Source organism: Gadus chalcogrammus, chromosome 21, assembly GCF_026213295.1.
Source record: "Gadus chalcogrammus isolate NIFS_2021 chromosome 21, NIFS_Gcha_1.0, whole genome shotgun sequence".
Classification (NCBI taxonomy): Eukaryota; Metazoa; Chordata; class Actinopteri; order Gadiformes; family Gadidae; genus Gadus; species Gadus chalcogrammus.
This window is the reverse complement of record NC_079432.1, coordinates 11,077,327-11,099,088: the sequence shown is the minus strand read 5'-3', so window position 1 is coordinate 11,099,088 and position 21,762 is coordinate 11,077,327. Positions and strand designations below refer to the sequence as shown.

At 48.2% G+C, this 21,762-nt stretch overlaps 1 protein-coding gene across 2 annotated transcripts; it reads right to left on the bottom strand.

Moving 5' to 3' along the window:
* Positions 1-68: 68 nt before the first annotated feature.
* extl3 (exostosin-like glycosyltransferase 3) lies at positions 69-21,730 on the bottom strand. 2 transcript variants are annotated; one of them, XM_056581242.1, is made up of 7 exons: positions 21,528-21,730; positions 10,538-10,621; positions 6,894-9,508; positions 5,656-5,783; positions 3,413-3,557; positions 2,799-2,927; positions 69-2,440 (listed from the first exon to the last, which is right to left on the bottom strand). In XM_056581242.1, exons 3-7 carry the CDS (start codon positions 9,030-9,032, stop codon positions 2,231-2,233), a joined length of 2,751 nt encoding a protein of 916 aa, XP_056437217.1. In that variant the 5' UTR covers positions 9,033-9,508; positions 10,538-10,621; positions 21,528-21,730; the 3' UTR covers positions 69-2,230. The 2 variants fall into 2 exon arrangements, with proteins under 2 accessions (XP_056437217.1, XP_056437216.1); XM_056581241.1 differs by lacking the exon at positions 10,538-10,621.
* Positions 21,731-21,762: the final 32 nt, after the last annotated feature.

Genomic DNA, 21,762 nt, shown 5'->3' with positions numbered 1-21,762 from the left:
TGGCAGGGCAGTGCCTTTACAGGTGGACCCCCCCCCCCCCCCCCTCCCCCTCCCTCAGAGCCGTGGATACAGCCTCTGGGCAGCGCTGTCCCAGCTCCACACTCTACAGAATGTCTGTGGCCCTCTAACCCCAAACCCCCTCTCCCTCCAGGGCTCGCAGCCATGGAAAACCAGCTGTGCCACCATTCCTTTTGGAGCAAGAAGCAGGACAGTAAAGAACGAAATGCTTAGGGGAGATAAGTTCAATTGCACCTTTTTATGACATCAGCTGACCCTAGACCCAGGCCTGAGGATGGCGGCGTTAACGAGCTCCCCGGAGCAACCCAAGTAATAGATCGTCAACGGGGGGTGGGGGGAGGGGTCAGGATGTGTCGTCTATAAGCGAAGACCAGACTTGTTTTATGGAGTGTGGTCCTGCAGGAAGCCAGCCCTTTTTTGGGCATGTCTGTCGTCTTGCCACATTTCCCAGAGCACAGGGCGAGATCGGTTTTCCATGGCGCTTCAATTAATTGCACAGAGGGGGTGCCGTCAACTCAAGGGATACACACAGGAGAATAGGAACTATTTCTAAGTATTGCAAATTCATTTTGTAGTATTGCATGTGTTTGTTTTATTTAAAGAAAATAATATTTTCTTGCAGAGGGAATCTTCCAAGTTAAGATTCCTTTCCGTTTTTTTTAAATAAATTCACGAAATATACAGACACTATGGGCTCTAGGGTTTTTAAAAAAAACAAACAAGTCTTGTAGTTTAAAAAGTCACATGATCCATAGGGCCTCTTGAAGATGGGACTACAACCGATTAGGGTGGAGTGGGCGGGGCCTCGTTCTGCTACGGTGAAGGAGCCAGCGGGCCCCTGGGGGGGGGGGGGTCACCAGCACACTGTACCAGAGGTGCTGTACCGGACTTCTGCTTACAGACATAGAAAAAACGTTCACATCGAGTACCCAGATCAAAATCCATTGTGTACCAACAAATGGCGTACCTATTTGGCAAAGAAAACATTCATTGAGCAATGGCGTATAAAAACAATTACAAAAAGGAATCCCGACCATGTAAAGTGACGATTCTGCTTCTGAGTGTCTCATATCTAACCGCTAATTGTTTGAATATATATCTTTTAGTGTTGACTGCTTTCATCTTGCCAGGCGTGCGACTTAAGGGCTGTAGTCCAGAGAGAAACTGTCCTATTATATATACGTATATTAACTTAGGAATCAAAACGATAATATTGATTGACAGAGACCTAGTGTCTCGTCCTAGGATGCTAACATGATTTAAAATAAAGTTAGCTTTTTAGGCTGGGCAAGAAGGTGAAATGGATTTTATTTCTTTCCTAATACTAGTTTAGCATATGTTCTCAGGACCATGTAGGAAAACAAATAAGACTATTGGGCATGTCTGTTCGTCCCCTTTTGTCATTTTTACATTACACATATTCCATCTGTGTAATGTAGAACGCACAGCTCTGGGTGGTCGTGGTGGGGACAATGTCATTCTTCCACATAAAGATTGAGATAATTATACATAAACACCATACAAAAAAAATTATTCGATTCAATGTTCAATAAAATACCTCTGACCATCAGTGCTTCTCTCGTTTCCTATACAACATTTAAGTTCAGTATGTAGATCTAAGATGGGGTGGGGGGTGAATTAAGTGCAATAGCAACCGACTGCCTATCACACCGATTCCTTCTCCCAAATGGAAATGTTTCCAGCGGGGGGCCGACACAACGTATTGCCGCTATCAGTCAGTCCGTTCTGTCAGCGATTAACGCCAGTGTTTGGTGGTTTGTCTGGTGGGGCCCTCGCAGGTCCCATGTGGCAGCGGGCCACCGGACATCAACAGAGCGTTCGCTGCCCATCGGTGCGTCTTAAGTGGTGCGGATGAGATCTGTAGTGGTTGATAGTAGGGTGGGGGGGTGGGGGACAAATCACAACAGACAGACGTGCTTTCCTTTGCTCCTCCCCCAGCGTTGGCTTCCTATGTAGCAGTTTTGACTTTAGGTAGTTTCGCCCGTTGTCTTTTCAGTTGGCCTTTTTTCAGAGCACAGTTCAAGCAACGGCTTCGTGAAATAAAAAGGAACCCTCGTCTATGCCTTCAGGTCAAGGCCTTTAACACACGCACGTACGTGTACTTCTGGTGTGCTTTCGACGGCGGTGGAAACCTCAGGCGCTGAGCCGTGTTTGCCCCGCCCCCCCGGGGTCCAGGGGGGGGCGGGGCCGGCTAGATGAACTTGAAGCACTTGGTCTTGTCGTGGGGCAGGCGTGTCTTGAAGAGCACCGAGTCCACCCGGAACTGGGTGTAGAGCAGCGGCATGTAGCCGTACACCTTGACGAAGAAGTTGATGCACTTGTGGCGCTCGTGGAAGTGCGAGTCGTCGTGCGACAGCGCCTGCGGACAGCCGGGGCAGCGGAAGGTCCAGCGAGACGTCACCTGAGCCGGCGGGGTGGTACAGTACGCTCAGATGATGATGCATGGAGGGTTATTGGCTATGAACTTAGATTACAAATAAATATAGTTTTTACGCTAGGCTATGCTAGGCTAGTCATGTTTCTTTTTTCTTTCTGTGCATCTATCCTTTCGAATCTAATTTATTATTAAATATTATATTTTAATTTTCCTAAAGCTGTTTCAATATTACAGCCGTGAGCTACACCACTACGTTATCACCAGAGGAAGTCACTGAGCTAAAATGGCCACTCATCGAATAAATCACAATCAGTCTGTGGCAAGCAAAAACAAAACGCATGCATGAGGCCTTGCAGTGACAGCAGACCGGGGACCAGCTGACCTTGATGGGTGGTTTGCGGGTGATGTGGGACACCAAGAAGTTCATGGCGATGTCCTCACAGTTGATGTACTCGTCCACCATGTCCCTGATGGCCATGGGCATCACGTAGGAGTACAGGTAGGCGTAGTACTGCAGGCGGCGAGGGGACAGAGCGAGACACACAAATACACACAATTCAGCTTCCCTGACAAAAAGAATAGATCTAACCCACTGGTACAATGGCCTCTGGAATGGCATCCCTCAACACATTAGAGCCTTACAATCCATCACACAATGCAAAAAGTACATACAAACTGTTATTCCTCAACACACTTGCAAACACCGACTGTTTATAGACCACTGTGTGTGTTCAGTCTGTCGTCTATGCGATTGTCCTGCTGATGTCTGACATGCTATGTTCCTGTTATGTGCTTTGTGTAAATGTATCGTGTGATGTGCCTTGTTCCTGTTATGTTATATATGCTGCAGAACAGGAACCTTCTGGACATCAGCTTTATACCGAGTCAGGCCTGTTTTAAATTGTAACTTTGTTGCCTTTAATGCTTTCCTGGATAATAAAATCAAATCAATAAATCAATAATAAATACAATTCCCGTACGTGCGCGTGGCCTCACCTTGTGGAAGAAAGCAGCGCCCGTCAGCACCATGGAGAGCTCGCAGGAGTAGTTGGAGTTGTACAGCCACGACTGGTGGTTGAGATCCCAGGCGTGGAACCGCCCCGGGAAGCCTACGATGCGGTCCCTGGCCTCGCGCCACACCCTGTTGGTGGTGGGGAGACAACGTTACAACGGATCAAATCATTCCTAGGTTGAAATGATACAACGGAAAAGAAAAGGTACAAATAAACACGGATGTGTGATTTGAGTGCGTGGTGATTCCGTTGATGGATCGGCTCATCATCACAGTGGGGAGTTACGAGGCCTTAATGTGTCGTGAATCTGCGGTGATGATTTGTTATTGTGGCCGACGGTGGTGATTATGGGGCATGTCTAGACACAGGGTACCGCTTTTAACCACATCAGGCTGATTTATGTTCCTCCTGTACAGCTCTCTCACGCTGTTATTAACCCCCTTGGGGAAACATCCGCGATTCGAGCCTAACCCAAAAATATCAAAATCCTTCTTTATTTTACGGGGGCAGGTACTGTCATATGCACCGTGAATGAATTTGAAGCAACCCCGCGTGCTGGCGTCAAATCGCTTTTCTCCTGAGGCCCAAAGAAACTAAAAAAGAAATATCCGTAATTCATCAAAATGGGACACTAGGAATTCCTCGTGCCGACAGCTCACACTCGAGACAACGGGGACGCAGCCGCTTGTGTTGTCAAGGCAGGATTACACAGAGCCACTTCAAGGGCCGCGTCGTACAGCCGGGAAGTAAACTAGTTCAAGAGACGACACAGAGACACACTGAGACAGAGAGCGAGAACGGGGCTGGAGTGAGACGGCATTCCTGTGTAATTCTGGGGGTAGATAGCGATAATTCAAACACAGGTGACCCCCCGTCTGCACGCAGACACACAAAACACACACACACGGCCTGTCCAGACATGCTGCATCGCTGGCAGCTCTCCCACAACTCAGAGAGCGTGAATGCCAGCAAGAGAGAGTGCGGGTTAATGTAAGGGAGAGTGAATACACAAAGAGATAAATGCAAGGGAGGGATAGAGAGACAGCAGGGGGAGAGGGGGGGGGGGTTAGGGAGCGGCGCTGTGAGAGAGAAGCATTGTACTGTAACTTGGGTTCAGGTGGTTACAGGCCAGGTGAGTCACAGGGGGATCAGGTCCAGTAAAAGGTGCTGAGAGTTACAGGTACAGAACGTTGGCAGCAGAGACGACCCTGGGGTTCAAGCTGCCCTTGTTGTACCGCGGTGGTGTCACTTCCTGACCATTCAGCGCCAGAAAGTCTATGTTGAGCCTGCAACATTGGATTTAGTATTCTTCGAATATTTTTAAGAATACTTAAGTCAAAACTTAATGCTGCTGTAGGTACTTCTTATACTTTTGAAATTTGTAAAGTGAGCAGAGAAGAGGAGAGCAACGTTGTGGAAATAAACCCCCATACATTTATTTAAATAAGTACTATATTCATACACCTGTGGTGGAGTTATAGGAACACTGTGTGGATGCATTTGATGACACGCAAGATGGATGCCCAAACCAATCAAGAGAAAGACGCCCTGACTGGTGAAAAAGAGCCAGGGACGGTCTACAACACAAATTATCTTGGTGCAGGTGCAATCCACCAGAACTGATATCCTCACAGAGCATTTCACTGGAAAATAGATAACCGATGGCTACGTCATATCTTGTAATTAAAACTTTAATTAAAGCTCTCAAATTCTTACCTACAGCACCTAAGGGTCTTGGAGTTTAAATATTGACCTAATTAAAATCCAAGTAGGGAGTCGTTCTAGCTAACAGAAAAAATATTCTTTGTGATAAAAATGCTTACAGTAGGGCTCCTAGATTACTAAAAAATCATAATCACGATATTTTGGTCAATATTGAAATCACATTAACTCAAATGATTTCCTTTTTGTTTGAAAACATGATGCATTTTTTCTGCATTCATCTCCAAATAAAACGCTTTGTATCAGAACTTTGAAATTCCCCAAATATAATATACAAATTTTCGGAATATATCCGATCTGAATATAAATATTCAGATCGAAAACAATGTACAAATATGTATCCAGCTGTTCTACATTTAATGAATAAAAATATGAAAAAAAAAATGGTGATAAATATTTGATTAATTGAACAACCCTATTATACAATATTCTGACTGTTGTGCTGCTGAACCGAGAAGTCTCAGGCTATAGTCTGAATGTCGAGAGCCGCTGCAGTGGACTAACCTGAACCCGAACATGATCTCGTCATGGCGGAGATGGGCGTCGTCGTCGATGGACAAGATGGCCTCCGTCTCCACGGCGTCCCAGGGAAGGAAGCGGTTGTTCAGGCTGTTCTTCTCCGTGTGGACCACCTGCACACAGAGAGGTGATGCTCGTTCAGCTCCAGGCGATATGCAAGCCATACAGAAAAAGGTGGAGGATTGCAAATACACAGCCACTGAAAGGTTCACAATGAAACCATGACGTGCATTGGCTGCTGTGGCTCGTCTTTAACTCATGACTTAGGTCATGAGCTATTTGTTTCAAGGGTTATTTTGGTTTTATTATATTACCATTGTGCTGTCTCACAGCTGTAGAAGAGAGTGGTGCAATTCCACATTTGATGACGATGAGGCAGTCATCAAATATGACCGATTTCATGAACTGATCTTTTGATATGGCAGGACGTTATGTTCCGTACACGGTCGTTTCGATGTTATTCGCCATAGACTGACAGTATGAGCCATCTGAAAACCCCTTATTGTGGGCTTCAATCAAACGCAGCTCTCCACGTCTCGGTACTGAGGCTGCTGTAATCAGCGGGGCCGCCTGCTGGGCTGGGAGCGAGCTTCAAAGCCTCAGACGCACGAGGCTAACGCACTCAGAACACAGACCGCACTCCCTCCGAGACGGCGGCAAATAACAGCGTGCGCTATTTGCATTTCAGCGAGGCGCTGATTATGGCTTCCAAATGTATATTTACGAAAAATAAACCTAAAAACATCCCGTTGGTGTCCTTTGTGTCTACATGGAGCGCTGGGCTTGGGTCTGCCCCGAGCGCAGCGGGCGGCGGCGGCGGTACTACTCACTAGGGCTCAGCGCTTAATCAAATTCAAACACAAATCTCCATGCCATAGAACGCCATTTGCATTTCGCAACGGCTGCGATATGTTACGGTTACTGACTGGAGAGATCAGTAAGATTCATATTTACTTTAACAGTTAAATAAAGATGTTATAACATCAATTCATGCATCAATTCGACACATAGGCCTGGCCTAATGTAGAGGAAAGAGCGCTTTTATACGTTGACAGCTTTCAATGTTGTGTTGGTCATACTATAGAATGATTTATTGCTTGTGTTTAGTGAATAATACAGAACATAAGGAACTCTAAAAAGAAAAATCGCACATTAAATCGCAATATTGATCTAAATTATCGCAATTGGATTAATACCCCAAATGGTTCCGCCCTGCGACTCACCACGATGGGCAGGCCGATGTCGGGCCACAGCAGGTCGTCGGAGGGCGGCTTGGGGGAGTTCCACACCACCACCACCTTGTTGAGGTAGGGCAGCCCGTTGAGCCGCTCCAGGGAGTTCATCAGCACCTCCTCCCGCTCGTAGGTCAGCATCACCACCGTGAACTGCTCCCGCGGCACGTTGCCGCCCAGCGCCGCCTGGAACTCCTTCCCCGAGCCGCCCGTGCCGCCGCCGATGGGCCGGAAGCCCGTGCCCGAGCCCAGGAACTTGGCCTCCGAGGGCAGCACAGGGTCCAGCGGCGTGTGCGGGAAGAGGTGGAAGGGCCCCGGCGCCCGGTTCCACGCCCGGTACACGTCCGACGCCGTGTAGGTGAAGTTGCGCAGGAAGCGGGGCGAGGCGTACGGCGGCTCCGTCTCCACGGGGCCCAGGTCCAGGTCGCCGTTGTCCGCCAGGTTGGCGTCCGTGCCCGCCAGCTTGCCCGCCTTGTGGGGGATCTCCCGGGCGTGCTCCTCCCGGATGGGCGCGGCCGGCACCTGGAGGCTGGTGCGCACGCTGGCCAGCACGGTGCTCAGCACGCTCTCCGCCGTGGAGAAGTAGGCCTCCCACAGGAAGCGGCCCTGCCGCCGCATGTTGAGCAGGTCGCTGTCCGACAGGCTGCGCAGCAGGAAGTGCAGCTCCGTGATGCGGGGCTTGGGCACCACGATGGCCGCCTCGCTCCAGCGGATGTGCTGGTGGTACGGCAGCTTGGCGTGGTCGCCCAGCACCACGGGGATGGCGCCCGCCTCCAGCGCCTCGAACAGCCGCATGCCGCAGCCCGCCGAGGCCACCAGCTGCCCGTCGCCGGGGACGATCACCAGGGCGAAGGTGGAGACCTTGAGGACCCCCAGGCGCTCGTCCCGCTCCCCGCACAGCGCCCACTCGGTGGGCAGGCTGGGCCGGGGGGCCTTGCAGGTGAACTCCACCAGCACCTGGTCCAGGTGGCTGTCCGCCACCGCCTTCAGGGTGCCGATGATGCGGTCGTCGTAGTCGGCCGGCGGGTCCCGCTCAATCTCCTCCTCGAACGACTGCGGCGGCGCCTCCTGCAGGCTGCTGCGGAGCGACTCCAGCCGCTCCCCCTGGAAGGTGAACAGGTACTTCCTCTTCACCGGCACCTGCGGCGGGATCTCCAGGAAGTTGGGCTCCGAGAGGGCGTGCACCAGCGGCGACACCACCAGGTCGAAGCCCTCGCGGTACTGCCGCTCCAGGAAGGTGGCCTGGGCCACGGCCGCCCGCCCCGTGCTCACGTTGTACAGGAAGTTCTGCGTCACCGACTGCCGGGAGAGGTGCAGCAGCAGGTGGTTGCGGCCGTCGGCCCGCCAGTAGGGCAGGGCCTTGAGCTGCTTCTCCAGCTCGGCGGGCGGCGGCGGCGGCGGGGAGGCGTTCTCCTGCAGCTCCCCCACCAGCACCAGGTACAGGCACGCCACGCTGGGGTCCGCCGTCACGTAGATGTTGGTCTTGACCGCCGCCTCGAAGGCCTGCCGCACCAGCGGGTCGATGCGCTCCGCCCAGGCGTAGGCGCCCGCGTCGTACACGTACACGGGGAAGCCCGAGGTGAGCGGGCAGCGGGCGTAGTCGAAGCAGGAGCGCAGGCGGCAGGCGCGCGGCGACTTGGGCGGCGGCAGCGGCGGGTCGTCCTTGTCGGGCAGCAGCCGCACCGGCAGCGAGAGCTTGGGCTGGTTCTGGGCCATCAGCTCCTTGTACGAGTGCTCCGTCTGGCTGATGACGTTCTTCAGCTGCAGCAGGTCCTGCTTGGCGCTGTCGATGCTGCGCTTGCACGCCTCGATGCGCAGGTTGAGTCGGGCGATCTCCCCGTTGAGCTCCTGCCGCTTGGCCTCCAGCTGCAGCAGCTCCTCGCTGACCGACTCGCGGATGCGGCACAGGTCCTGCACGTGCTTGGCCTCGCACAGCTCGCCGCCGGGCCGCGGCCCAAACAGCCGCTTGTCGGGCCCCACCGCCTCGTCGATGGTGGTGAGGTAGTAGTGGGCGATGAGCGGGAAGAAGACCAGGATGAAGAAGAGCATGAAGCTGAGCCAGGTGAGGCGAATGCGCCGCAGCACCCACGGCTGCCCACCGGCCACGCCGCCACCGCCGTTGCGCTGCATTGCTGGTCGGGGGTCCGCCTCCTATGGGGATCCGCCCCTTTGGGGATCCGCCCCTATGGGCGTCGGCCGGGGCCGTGGTCCAGCCTCATTGCTGGGGCGAAGGGGTGCAGAAATCAGAGGTGCTCTCCAGGCGCCCCTTCCATAAAGAAAAGTCCCGTGTGGCCGTTTGTTTACCCCTTAGAGGTCACTGAGGAGGGGGGAGGTACTTGAGGGGGAACAGCCTCACCTGTGTTCCGCTAACATGCCGCCGCTAGCTAAAGCGTAGACCCATACTATTTGTACTGAATTGCAGCTTTGATTGCTGGAGTCACGTGAGAACACAATGGTGCATTCGATGACGTGATATCCTAAAGCGGTGATCCAAGGAAGGCATGGCTGTTCCTCCGGGCGGGGCCTCTGCCTCTCTATGGGTTTTGCTCATTCATCTGCTGAAAGGGCAGGCATCCAGATCTTTCCCTTCCTGTCCATATGGACACCTGGCAAGAAACACGAGAGAGAGACAGAGAGACAGAGAGAGAGAGAGTTAGCATAAAACGACCACCAACTCCAACCTCAACAGAAAGGGGGCAGAAAGCATATGAGGGTTATTAGAGCCGATTACATCGTTTTTTTTTTTATTCACACAACAGCTTCTAAAAGTGTCTCCAAAACCGACTGTCTGATGACTCTGCCCCATTAAAAAAGGAAAAACTAAAATGTCTTTTCAAGGGGCCAAAAAATGCATTTGAGCAAAGCCGCCCAATTACTGTTCCCTCCAGCAGCCTGCAGCCTAGGTAGTGGTGAGTCATTTCCGTTGCATTAAGTGGGACAGAGCCATTTGTCATCATGGGCCGACACTGGAGGTGAGAGGCCGCAGTGTTCACACAGAGAGCCCGCTGGGACCACCTGACCCTGCACCATAACAAATGCTCAATGCCTGCCTTTATAAAGAAGGTCCTGAAGCTCATGCAACTCTTCTCTGGGGAATCATCACAGGAGATCAGTAAGATTCATCACAAAATAAACAATAAGACTGCAATAATGGATGTAGACTTTTGTCCGAATAATGGATGTCACCTAAATGTATTGGAAATAAACCCTGTATCGAAAGAATTGCAGCTGACTGTAAGGCCGGTCTCCTAACACCTCAAGATGTCTACGACTTCCACCCATAGATGTTCTGTTAGCTGCAGCCCTCGCGGCGCATGCTCGCTACAATCTCTGGGGGGAGAAAAACACTTGACGCATAATCAAGGTTGAATCAATTCAATCAGTGTAATACAAGAACGTTTTGGCATCCTTTAAAGTCAGGAGGTTTGAGGCAATATTACAAATGTTAACCACCCAAGAACCTAAAGCCTGTTGTTTTCATTCAAAAATGATACGGCTGTTTATCTTGTTCCCTTTGAGCAGTCAGGACGGGTGCATCTCACATCGAAATAATATATTGTTTTATTATTATTATTATTAGAATAATATTTTTGTGACTGTATTACTATTATAATATATATTTTTTATGCACTTACCTTTAGTTAATATTGTTATTTTGAAAGTCTACCCAGCATGATGCTTGATGCCTCTCAAGACGAGGGGGCTGGATGAATAAGCAGCTGTGCCCAGAGAAAAAAAACCAATATGTGGTCAGGTTCCCACTCAAAACAAAATGAATACGTGTACATCTACGCAGCCTTGACACCTCACGTACGCAGTGTCTGGAATTAGTGGGATATGGCGACATCGTGAGCAAACAGCAGAACGAGATAGGTCTATATAGTGCTTGTTCCCTTGCGCAGACAGCGTGAGGAAAACAGACGGGTCAGGGACGTGCCAGGCCCCCCTGCGTTGTGTGAGGCCGAGGGGCTCTGGACGGCACATTGAACCGTTGCCGTTGAACAGGCCCACATTAAAACGTAATTTGGCAACCGGTTTTCCAAATGTAATCAACTGGTGGGGAGTGCGTGTGTGCATGATGGATGGTCTGAGCAGCCTCACCTGGCCCGAGTCAGACTGATTCGACTCTGGGGCTTGGCGGGTGGGCAATCAATGCAAAAGCGGGTTAAACCGCCCATCACCCAGAGCTGCTCACAAGTCAGTTATGCTTGATAAAGAGCTGCACCGACCTCACTTTGTCATTACCAATACCGAGCAATACGCCTTTGAATCGGCCGATACCAAGCAACTATCTGATACCAATAATTTATTTTTCATTAAAGAGCTGAATATTAGGCTAGCCCATTTCCACACTTAAAATAGTTTAATAAAGTAATTGGATACATACATGAATAGATTACAATTAAATATATTGGATATATTGAATGCAAAGTTTCTTAAAAATATATAGACCTAACGTTACATACGTTGTGGAAAGGAAAAGTGCTACAGCCGGTTTATCCTTTTCTTAACCATTCCGTTACATTATGAATGAAACAAACACTGATTCTGAATGAGCAATAATCCAGGTAATCATGGGAATTCCAAGCACCATGTTTGCTCAATTATGAGCCTTGACATGGTGTGCACTCTTAACTTGGTCACGCTTGCATAATCGAAGGACAATTGGTGTTGACACAGAAAACTCTGCACCATTAGTATCGCACCATTGGAACATCTCGGAGGATGTTCACGTACAGAGATCTCTCTGCCTTGTTGAGAATTCAATATGGCAGTCACCTATGCACGCTGTACGCACCGGACACCTGGCTGGAAGCAAACCGCAGACCAAATTGTGGTTCCCTGCTGGCGTCACATGCAAAGCAGTTACAGCCAAAAATACTTTACGACACAGAAAAGCAGAAAGGATTTCATTAGGTCTGCCATGCGCCCCACTGTTTTTGTCACAGAGCCTACATTGCTGTGGGCCTTACCCAGAGACCACACTGCCCATCATGTGGGAAGTGTACCGTGGCACAACTCGGGCCATTCCGGGTGAGCCACATGTTCTGTGTCCTGTTGAAAGAGGAATTCGAACGGCCCTTGATTCAGACTCGGTCTGTAGCAGTGGGAACTATTTCCACTTCGCTGATTAGAGACCAAAATAAACCTTTGATTGAAACAAAACAAAATCCTTTCGCTGTTTGATGCCAGACAGAAAACAGGAACTCCTTGCCCACTGAGGTTATCTGACTGGCATGGCTGGCATGCAGAGATTATTTGGGAGATTTAGTGTCCAAAGGATGACTGGTGGCCAAAAGCTACCCTCTGCCCCCCTGCCCCCCCAGTAGCAGACAAGTCCCAACACCCATGGACTTATAAAGAGCGTCCTGCAATTAGTCCCCTCCAGCTGGTGGGAGCAGGGTTAGCGTCAGCCTTAAAGACACAAAGATAATTCTTTGTATTAAGCTTTGTAAATGCAGCATCTTTGGAATGGTCCCAAATGTATCTCCAATGTTGTAATGAAGTTAATGTTGACTGCAGTTAAAGTGCTTAGGACGGTGCTTTTAATAAATGGTTGACAGTGAACAGTGAATTCATAATATATTCAGAACCGAGAGACTTTTCTGAAAGTAATGCAGCCGATTGTCGGACGAACGCCAATGCCAAGCTTTTGCTGGCAGATTGATTCCTGGCACACAACTTGCAATGTACTCAATGATTGTCAGTTGGTTGATACTTATGCCTGTACTCTCAACAAATGAGCGTTTGCATTAATGTTATCGCTGAGCAAATAATGTATGAACACAATGTTCATGAATATTATGTACGATTAATAAGGAAAATGGTCCAAAATAGAAAAAACGCCAATGAAAAAACTATCTGATACCAATACGTTTTTTTTCATTCAAAAATATTTTTAAATAATTCGTTAGTTTGATTACTCTACAACAGGTAAACCCCTAGGGATACAGTCCAGGGCATAGGCGTGATCATTATTCCAACTAGAAACATTGTATAACATATGCTAATGTATTCATTCATTTCGTAAATAGGACTCCACTCTAAGACGATAACCAATAATGAATACGCGACCTTCTCTAGCTGTAGGGGAATTCTGTTTTATCTCCAGAAACAAGTAAACCACTACAGTTTGGGGTACAACAAAACTGCTGGTGGTCTTCAGCTCATCTCTGAGCCGGCTTAGCACGTGACTATTGGTGGACCTGCTACTGCCGTCCTGCTTCACTGTCTCTGAGCCCATCTGCCCCCCCACTGTGTGATCAAGTTGGGATCATCGGAATGGGTCAGATTAATTCCTGCACAGCTGCCTGTGCCCGGAGGGTGACGGGAAACAACAGATGCTGGTAACAACAAAAAATGCCAGTAACAACAAAAATGCCAGCACTAGGCCCTGCGGGGGAAAAAGGGGAATTCTGTTCATGCCGACCTCTGGGGACTCTGAACGAAATCACACACAAGCACAAACTTAATCCATGTAGTTTGGGATTTGGGCTCTCTAATCTAGCCAAGAGCTGTGTGTGTGTGTGTGTGTGTGTGTGTGTGTGTGTGTGTGTGTGTGTGTGTGTGTGTGTGTGTGTGTGTGTGTGTGTGTGTGTGTGTGTGTGTGTGTGTGTGTGTGTGTGTGTGTGTGTGTGTGTGTGTGTGTGTGTGTGTTTTGACTAATCATCTTTCATATGTCTGGGCCACTAACTCAATAATACAAAAACCAAATGACTCAAATAAAGAGTAGAAAGTGAATACAATTGACCAAACAAGCAGAGACATTCTCATAACATTCAAATGTCCAAACACCAAGTCTTTGATGTCCAGAGAAAGACCAGCACGAGTGTCTACTTGAAAGCAGATCCGAAGACGCTATTTGCATACGGGTTGACACATTATGGATAAATCATAAAATGGAAAATTGTAACATGTTGAGGCCAGGCTGAGAAAGTGAAACAAAGATTAGCATTAGGCCTACCCTCTGCAAAGAGTTAACAAGCAAGGGGGCGAGCCCTGCGCTTCACCTTATACTGCAGTTGGGATAATACAGTGTTCTGTGCAGTCAACCGAGTACAGCGTGAAGAGGCATTGAATAAGGTGGCAGCAGCAGGGACAAATGATGCTCATGCAAATGTCGGTTCAATACATCATGTAGTGGTTTTGGAAGTCCCTTGCTCCTCAAGGCAATCATCCACCATGCATGTGGTATCAAACCTGAACACACTTTCTGAATAAATTGCTTTATCCATGACCAGCAGGTCAGGATGTTGACTAGAACGGTGCAATTCTAGTTTGAAACAGTCAACGCAGCATTCTTTTTTTTTAACGAACCGTCTCAGTGACACTCTAGGCTTGTTAAGCCGGTGAGTTAAGCCACAGAGACAAACCCGGGTTGTACAACTACAACATTTTAACTTCCTGTTTAAAAAACAAACTGCTGGGAGCGTTATAAATAGCGCAGTATGATCTTCCCTATGGGATGTGCATTGAATTAATAACAGACAGCAGCAGCAGCAGCAGCAGGAAGAGGGGGTGCTGACTGTGTCTGGTGGAGTCCAGCGCAGGCTGGGACCAGTAAACCCAAACAGCAGCATCAGCTCCACCCAGGTACAGCAGCATCAGCTCCACCCAGGTACAGCAGCATCAGCTCCACCCAGGTACAGCAGCATCAGCTCCACCCAGGTACAGCAGCATCAGCTCCACCCAGGTACAGCAGCATCAGCTCCACCCAGGTACAGCAGCATCAGCTCCACCCAGGTACAGAAGCATCAGCTCCACCCAGGTACAGCAGCATCAGCTCCACCCAGGTACAGCAGCATCAGCTCCACCCAGGTACAGCAGCACTACTCCTTTCCCGCACTCCTCCACCCCAAAAACAATCCCCAGACCGCCAGAATGGCCATCGAAATCCTGTTGTGGAACCGGGTGGGGCGGGGGTGGGGGGTGAATGAGGCAGCGGACGGTAAATGCCTGATGGGGTGTGCGAAGGTTAGCGAGACGGTATGGGAGGTCATCCATCACAACCTTCTGCACATTTGTCAGGAGCTTAAGGGAATATTACTCATACAAATACAAACGTCAAAAGCCCATGACAATATTGAAGGCTGTGGAAAACAATTGCATCGAATATTTTCATCGCCGAGGGACACAACAAGCAGCTTATTTGTTAGTTTATCATTCTGGATTAAAAAAAAATACAAATTCAGAAAATGTGCATAGACTGTGGTTAGGCATTGTCAGGTGCATAGTGGCAGTAATACAAATGTTCCAATTACTTTCCTAGCACAACCCTTGGAGAGCCGCTGATGCTCCCATCATCACAAGGCACAGCGGTGTGCATGCTGCATACTGCCAGGCAAACTTTTACCGCACACCCACCATTGCATAATTAATCGTGATTTCATTTAAGGGTTTTCTCGGTCCCCTGTGTGCGTGTGTGCTGGCGACGTGCGTGCGCGTGTGCGTGCACACACGCAGGGGAATGTTATTTCATTCCACATGGAAGTGATGGAGGAGGGGGAGGCAGCTGCTAGCAGGGCACAGTCACACCGCTGTTTGCAGGGAGAGCAGCTGCTGCAGCCACGGATCACAGCGCATCACCTACACCCCCCCCCCCCCCACCCCCCCACCCCAAAGGAGCCATTACCATATCTCCGTGCCCTCCCTTTGTTACAGCACAGAGTCGACTGGAGGTGCTCTGCACGAGCACATAAACCCTTATGTACCCTGGAGCAAATACCTCCACAAGAAAATAAAAAACACACTCTCACTAGCTCTCACAAACACCAGTGTTTGTGTTTACATGGGTTTTGTTTACATGTGTTTAACAGGTGCAAGGGTTAGTCAGCAGCTCGTCAGAGCTCAGAGATTTTGGTCATTATCAGCAGATTACTCCACAGCGACCACCTCCTGGTCGTAAAGCACTTCTGTGTGATGAGAAGAAGCCAGCGCAGAAGCCGTTAGAGGCCACGCCTTGTGGACTACCTCCCACGCAAAGAATGTACTCATGTGTGTGCCTAGATTACATAAATACACACGCACGCACACGCACGCACGCACGCACGCACGCACGCACGCACACGCGAGGGAGAGAGCGAGATCAATCGGTGCGAACTAGAAAAACAAACACGGTCAAGGTCTATGGGTTCTTATAAGAAAATGAAGAGTCAATAACTTAACACCCATTTGCTGTGCCAGAGAGAGACACAAAGAGAGGTAGATTAAACAGGCTTGGAACAAGAGTATAAAAGAGCAAAAGAGAGAGAGCCCGGTTGCTGGTAATGACAGATGGGCTTGGGTGCACTCCCTGCTCCAAAGTTCCCTGCATTATGACAAAGCAGGGGAGCTATACAGAAAAAGGCTTTTTGTCCTTGTGGGGAGACTAACTTTGAACAGTCTCAAACCAAAAAGGTAAAAAGACATTGCTAAAAATACATAAAGTGTCAATCCCAGAGATGGGTCATCATAGAGGCTGAAGAACGTTGCACCACAACAAACCAAAACTGAAGAAGAAGGCTGGTAAATAAAAAGTGGTCTGTGAAGTTCTACAAGGACATTGGTGACATTGTAGGTCCGTGAGGCGCAGAGAGGAAAAAACAACGGAAATGTTCGCCGCCAAACACTGCGAGTCTGTCACCTGGACTCGGGGAGTGAGGACTGATGCATAACAAGCTGCCGGAGCGAGGTGACAGAGAGCCCTCGTCGACTGCAGGGGTGGCAGCCCGCTGGAGAGACAACCAATTAAGGCCAGGGGAGACACAGACAGATAGCGTCGCAGTTAGTTTAGACACAGCACAGTAGCAGCGCACGCCAGGTTGAGCTTTAGTTGTCTGTAAATATCCATACGTCACGCTTTTTTGGCCATCTTCCCCCATGATCCTAACCAGGACAAGGCAGCCTTTTGCCACAGTACTTTCAAGAGATATAAAATAGCATCCAAAAATGTGCATTCTATTTTTTTTTTTTTTTTTTAAACTACAGCCAAAAAGAATATTTAACTGAGGCATAGGGGAAACTTCAGACAGCCTTTTCATTAAACGATAAACAAAGTATCTGATAATAACTATGAAATGTTGTGAACAGTTGTGGGAGCAGATTGCTTACATTACACAAGGAATGCTAGGCTAACAAGTTAATCCTAATTGTTTGATTAAAAAGGCTCTAAATTAAGTATCCCGTCCAGTTGGTCTTGGGACCAGAGGAGGGGTACGTGTTCCCAGTACATGCAGCATGTGATGGGCTAATTACATTGATGGAGTCACACAGAACTCTCTTTTAAGAAGATAGCTGAGCTTTTGACCCTTTCATTACCAAAATCTAATTACAGACTGCCGCATGCTTTCAAGCATCCTGGCTGCATAATTTAGCTAAAGGCACAGAAGAGTATGCAAGGGAAAATGCAGGCCTTGGATATACCAAGTCAGAAAAAGGCATCCTTACTATAGGCCACTGATTGACATGCTTTCAGGATTTCCATTCATAAAAGACAACGTGTGTAATCCGCCTGAAAATAATTTACTTTTCCTAACTGGTGAGGCCAATCATCTGTTATAACAGTGCAGGCCAGTATTATGGCAAAAGGGGAGCATGGAAAATAGCGGGCCAATGACTCATTGCGGATTCCTGCCCCAAGACAACAGAAGCTTTGAAATAACACTTATATTTGCATAACATATTATAACACTATTTGTTGATCCGACTGTCTATTGGATGTATTCAACTTGAACATACTGTCTTTTCTATCGTTCAGCCATTTTTCCGAGTACCCATGATCGACAAACCAACTGACCTGTTACACCACAGGAGAGCCACACAGCCCTATCTGGGCAGATTTGCAGATCAAACAAGCCCAAGTCAGTCACCCAATTAAAAGGGTCACTTCCCCACCGCAAAACGGTGGGGAACCCTTAGCCAAGCCTTTGTCTTGCCTCTTTAAGGCAGTGCCAAGTGTTAACTAGCTGGCCGGGCCGGGGCCATAATGACACGTTGTCATTGGGCGTCTCGGCTTTGCAACACGCTGTCCGAGACCGCGAGACGAATAGGCCGGGGAGAGATAGCAAAGTCCCTTTGTGTTGTGGAGCGACGGCGTGCCTCCGAGATCGAATAGATGTCAAGGCTCCGTTAAGCAGAGGCGTTCGGTATCAAAAAGGAGTCTCTTGTTCTTCCTCCTCTGTCTCTTCAACCCCACTGTGGATGGACCCATCTGAGCTGAGGTTAACCGCCAGCGCCCCAGGGCGCATGGGGACATCCAGTTCCTGGTTTTCGTTTCATGTGTTAGCCAAGCTTAGAAAAGTAGCTATGGGGTATGCCTGTGAAAACTCATCCCAAATAAAAACATTACCTTACAAAAGAAAGGGGCATTTTGTAGGACTACAACATGAGCCAAATCTCACAGATTTAGCCCCCTCCCCTCTCTGCCTCAAGCCTGCCCGGAAACAAATTGCATGACACATCACCATAAACACATTTTGAATTGTGATACCAAACATTTACAGCGCTGCAAATTGGAAATGAAACATAAGATAAACATCCACTGACAGCTTCAACACATCTGGGATAAGATGCGAAGAAAGAAATGTCAGACTCATGCTAATGTTGGGAAATAGCTCCAGAATTTATTTGATGCAACAGAATATTGTCCATGTTCTTTTTTTCTTGTGGCACAATAAATGTGACTGTAGAAGCTGCAGTTTCCAGAAGGCCTGAACTCTTGGCCATTCATTTACCCAGGAACCCTTTATCATTACTGCAACGCTGCTTTAGGAAGGAAGTCAATAACAGTTGGCCGGAAGCGTTAAGTACAAGACTTATGTAGTGAACCTTAATCAAGTCTGGCTCTTCAATTCCACTTTCCCTACTTGAATCAAATGTTCCAGGTCGCCCTTTTCCTCAGCAGAATTATCACGATTTGAGAAAATCATTGCAATACTCAAAACTAGAAATCTTACCTCACCAGTCTGCTTTTTAGAGAGAGGAAGCGGCCGTCCTGTTTAGAGATGAATGCCGACCAAATTAAGAATGTAGCCTCAGAAATCCAGTCTGCTGACAAAACCCTTGTCCCTGCTATCTCGCCACAGCAGAGCCGACAGAAGCCCAGTTTGCTGGCATCCTCTAGAGACCCCCCTCCCCCCCTGCTTATTGGCCCGGCTCAGCCTCCACGGTACCACACCACATTACCCCCAGGCCCCACCTTACTGACAACAGCTGTCTGTTCCCAGGCTGCACCTTGTCCCCTAGGTATTGATGGTTAGTGGGAGAAGAACCAGGGTGATCTGAATTGCAGGTGTCTACGGGGGGCATTCGTCTATATGCCAACGCGCCATGATTAGCCCGCGTGGGGCTTTGTGAATGAATTTGGACCACATGAGTTTTTCTTGGGCTGTCAGCAGGAATGTATCTATTTGCCAGACTGTGCCGTCCGGGAAGGACGTTAAAGCGTAAATGAGGGGGTTGTTGGAATATAAATATAGTAATGAATTGACTGAAAGAAGGCCACCACAGGACCCCATTTCGTCACACCATTCAGTTTTTCAAAAGGCGTGCAATTCAATATTTGCTCTTGCCTTGCGTCCGGACGTTTATTTTTAAACTGCGTTAGTTGAGGCGCACAGCACATTTGCTCATATAAAAAACGTCCTCTGGAGAAGGGGTATTGGGGCATCATATCCGAGAATATGAAAATGTTAAAATTCCCAGTGCAATGGACGACCAGGCCCGGCGAGCTGCTTGTTTTGTTTGTGAATCATTCAAATTCTGTCAGTCATTCTGAACTTGAACACCCCCACCTTGCTTCTTCTCTCCTGCATTTTCATTTTCTCTCCTGCAGTGGGCAGCTGACTTTATGCATCTGTTCAATGTCAGAAGCCATATTCACAATATTTTGCTTGCCTGGCGGAACACAATCATGAAACAATTTTTTATGTTGTGAGCCGACAACTCAAAGACATTGGCTGACGTCTGGCGTTCGCCATCTTTAAAAGAGCAGATGCTCATTAGTGGGGAAAGCTCACTCCAAGTTGTGAGCAGTCAGCCCATAGTCAAATCCAAGGCCTTCCACACCCAGCAGAGTTCCCCTGACAAACACACCTTAGAAAGGGCCACCACAGAGTAAACACAACTCCAGGTCAACCCACTGACACATTAATGAATAGCCGATAAACTAGGTGGAGCTGGTTTACACGTAAATGCTAAGAATATGTTTCAATAAAAATAATGTGTTGCACATTACAACGATTATAATTGTTAACACATTTGACCGATTAAGTGTTCAACAAGAGATGCAATGACATGGAATTCTGTTGGACTGATGTTGCCGTCCACTGTTACAGTAGTGGTTAATAATGTAGACCACAGGAGGAAAAACCAATTAGCGAGCTTTTACATGCGGCCCAGGACCCTTACTGCACAAACAGACGTATGTGTCCCATGGGCGCCATAATATAATGTGCTGAGGTCTAACCCTAAGTGAGTTGGGGAGAGTGTTGTAACTGACACACACACAAAAAAAATGGAAAACTGCAGAGATGAGTCAAATGTTTAATATAACCTAGCCTAATAATATTAAATTAAGAAGTCTTCTTAAGAGTCTTCCAACTAAATTACAACAAACAAAATGTACCAACTGCTTGATAAAGTAGGATACATTATAAACCGGTTTCTGTCAACACAAAGATGCCGATTAGGGAAACCCATTTCTGTAAATACATAATGTATCATTATAATAATGATATAATGAGATGTGGGACCAGGGCTGTTTGGCAGGGATGAGTATAACTGTATCAGAAGGACTGTACAGGATATAAACGAGTCGCCATGTCCCGTCCAGAGTATTCAGGTTTACAGAGTATTCAGGTTTACCACTATATTCAAATCTGATTAATTATGCAAGATATTGTCCTATTTTCAAAGGATAAGGAGTGGAAGAAAAGAGACAAGCAAAAGGAGTACTCTGTCTTTCTAATATTTTTTATGATCTCGAGTGAGTAACACCGGTAGACCGATGACATCCCTGGTAGCCTACATTTTACAATAAAAGAACCATTGAGTGTCCCTCGTCCCTGTATAATGTGGATCTCAATGTAATCCCGTTTGTTTCCACCTTAACGCACCGATTGTCTAACAGTGACATACAAAACAGATGACTGGACACCGATTTGCGATAATAAGGGGCTTTTTAAACGACATGGATCTGCCGGGGAGCTCTGGCCTCGGAAATGAACACCAGATTTGATTTCGGGTCGTAGTATCGCCGGGGGCACCCCCAGTAATTCAATACAGACTACAGCAAGGTACTGCAACGACCAGACGCCGACAAGGTTGACGTGTTCCACAGCAGCAAAATATCAAAAGCACAGTCTGCTCACGACGTCCAATAGATTAAAAGAATAGCACAACTGCCTCCAAAGTATACACCACTAGCTAGATCCCGTGATGGATTAAGGCGTAATCTAAAATTGAAAGGCAAAAACAACATACGGCGGAGTAGACGTATGCATTAGTGTAATACCAAAGTATATAGAGAGATGGGGGCAAAGGGGCCATATGTCTCATCTGGCCAATTAGCTAGCCTGTTAGCAGCAGTGGTCACAACAAGCCGTATTTGCATACTAGCAGGCGATTGATAGCTTCATGAGTACTCACCCAGTATCAAACTCCACAACGTCCAAAATGAATGCACCCGGAATGGGGTAGGTGTGACCAAATGAAGACAATTAAATGACTTTCATATTTTGCACCGCTAAGCGGCTGTTGCCAAGTGTGCGCTGTTACGCGTTTTAGATTCCCACTCACAGCGCGATTAAAAGCTGCATTGTTGGAGAGGTGGCTAGGCGAGTAGCATACACCGAGGCATGCTGGGAGACTGGCTGCTAGCGCT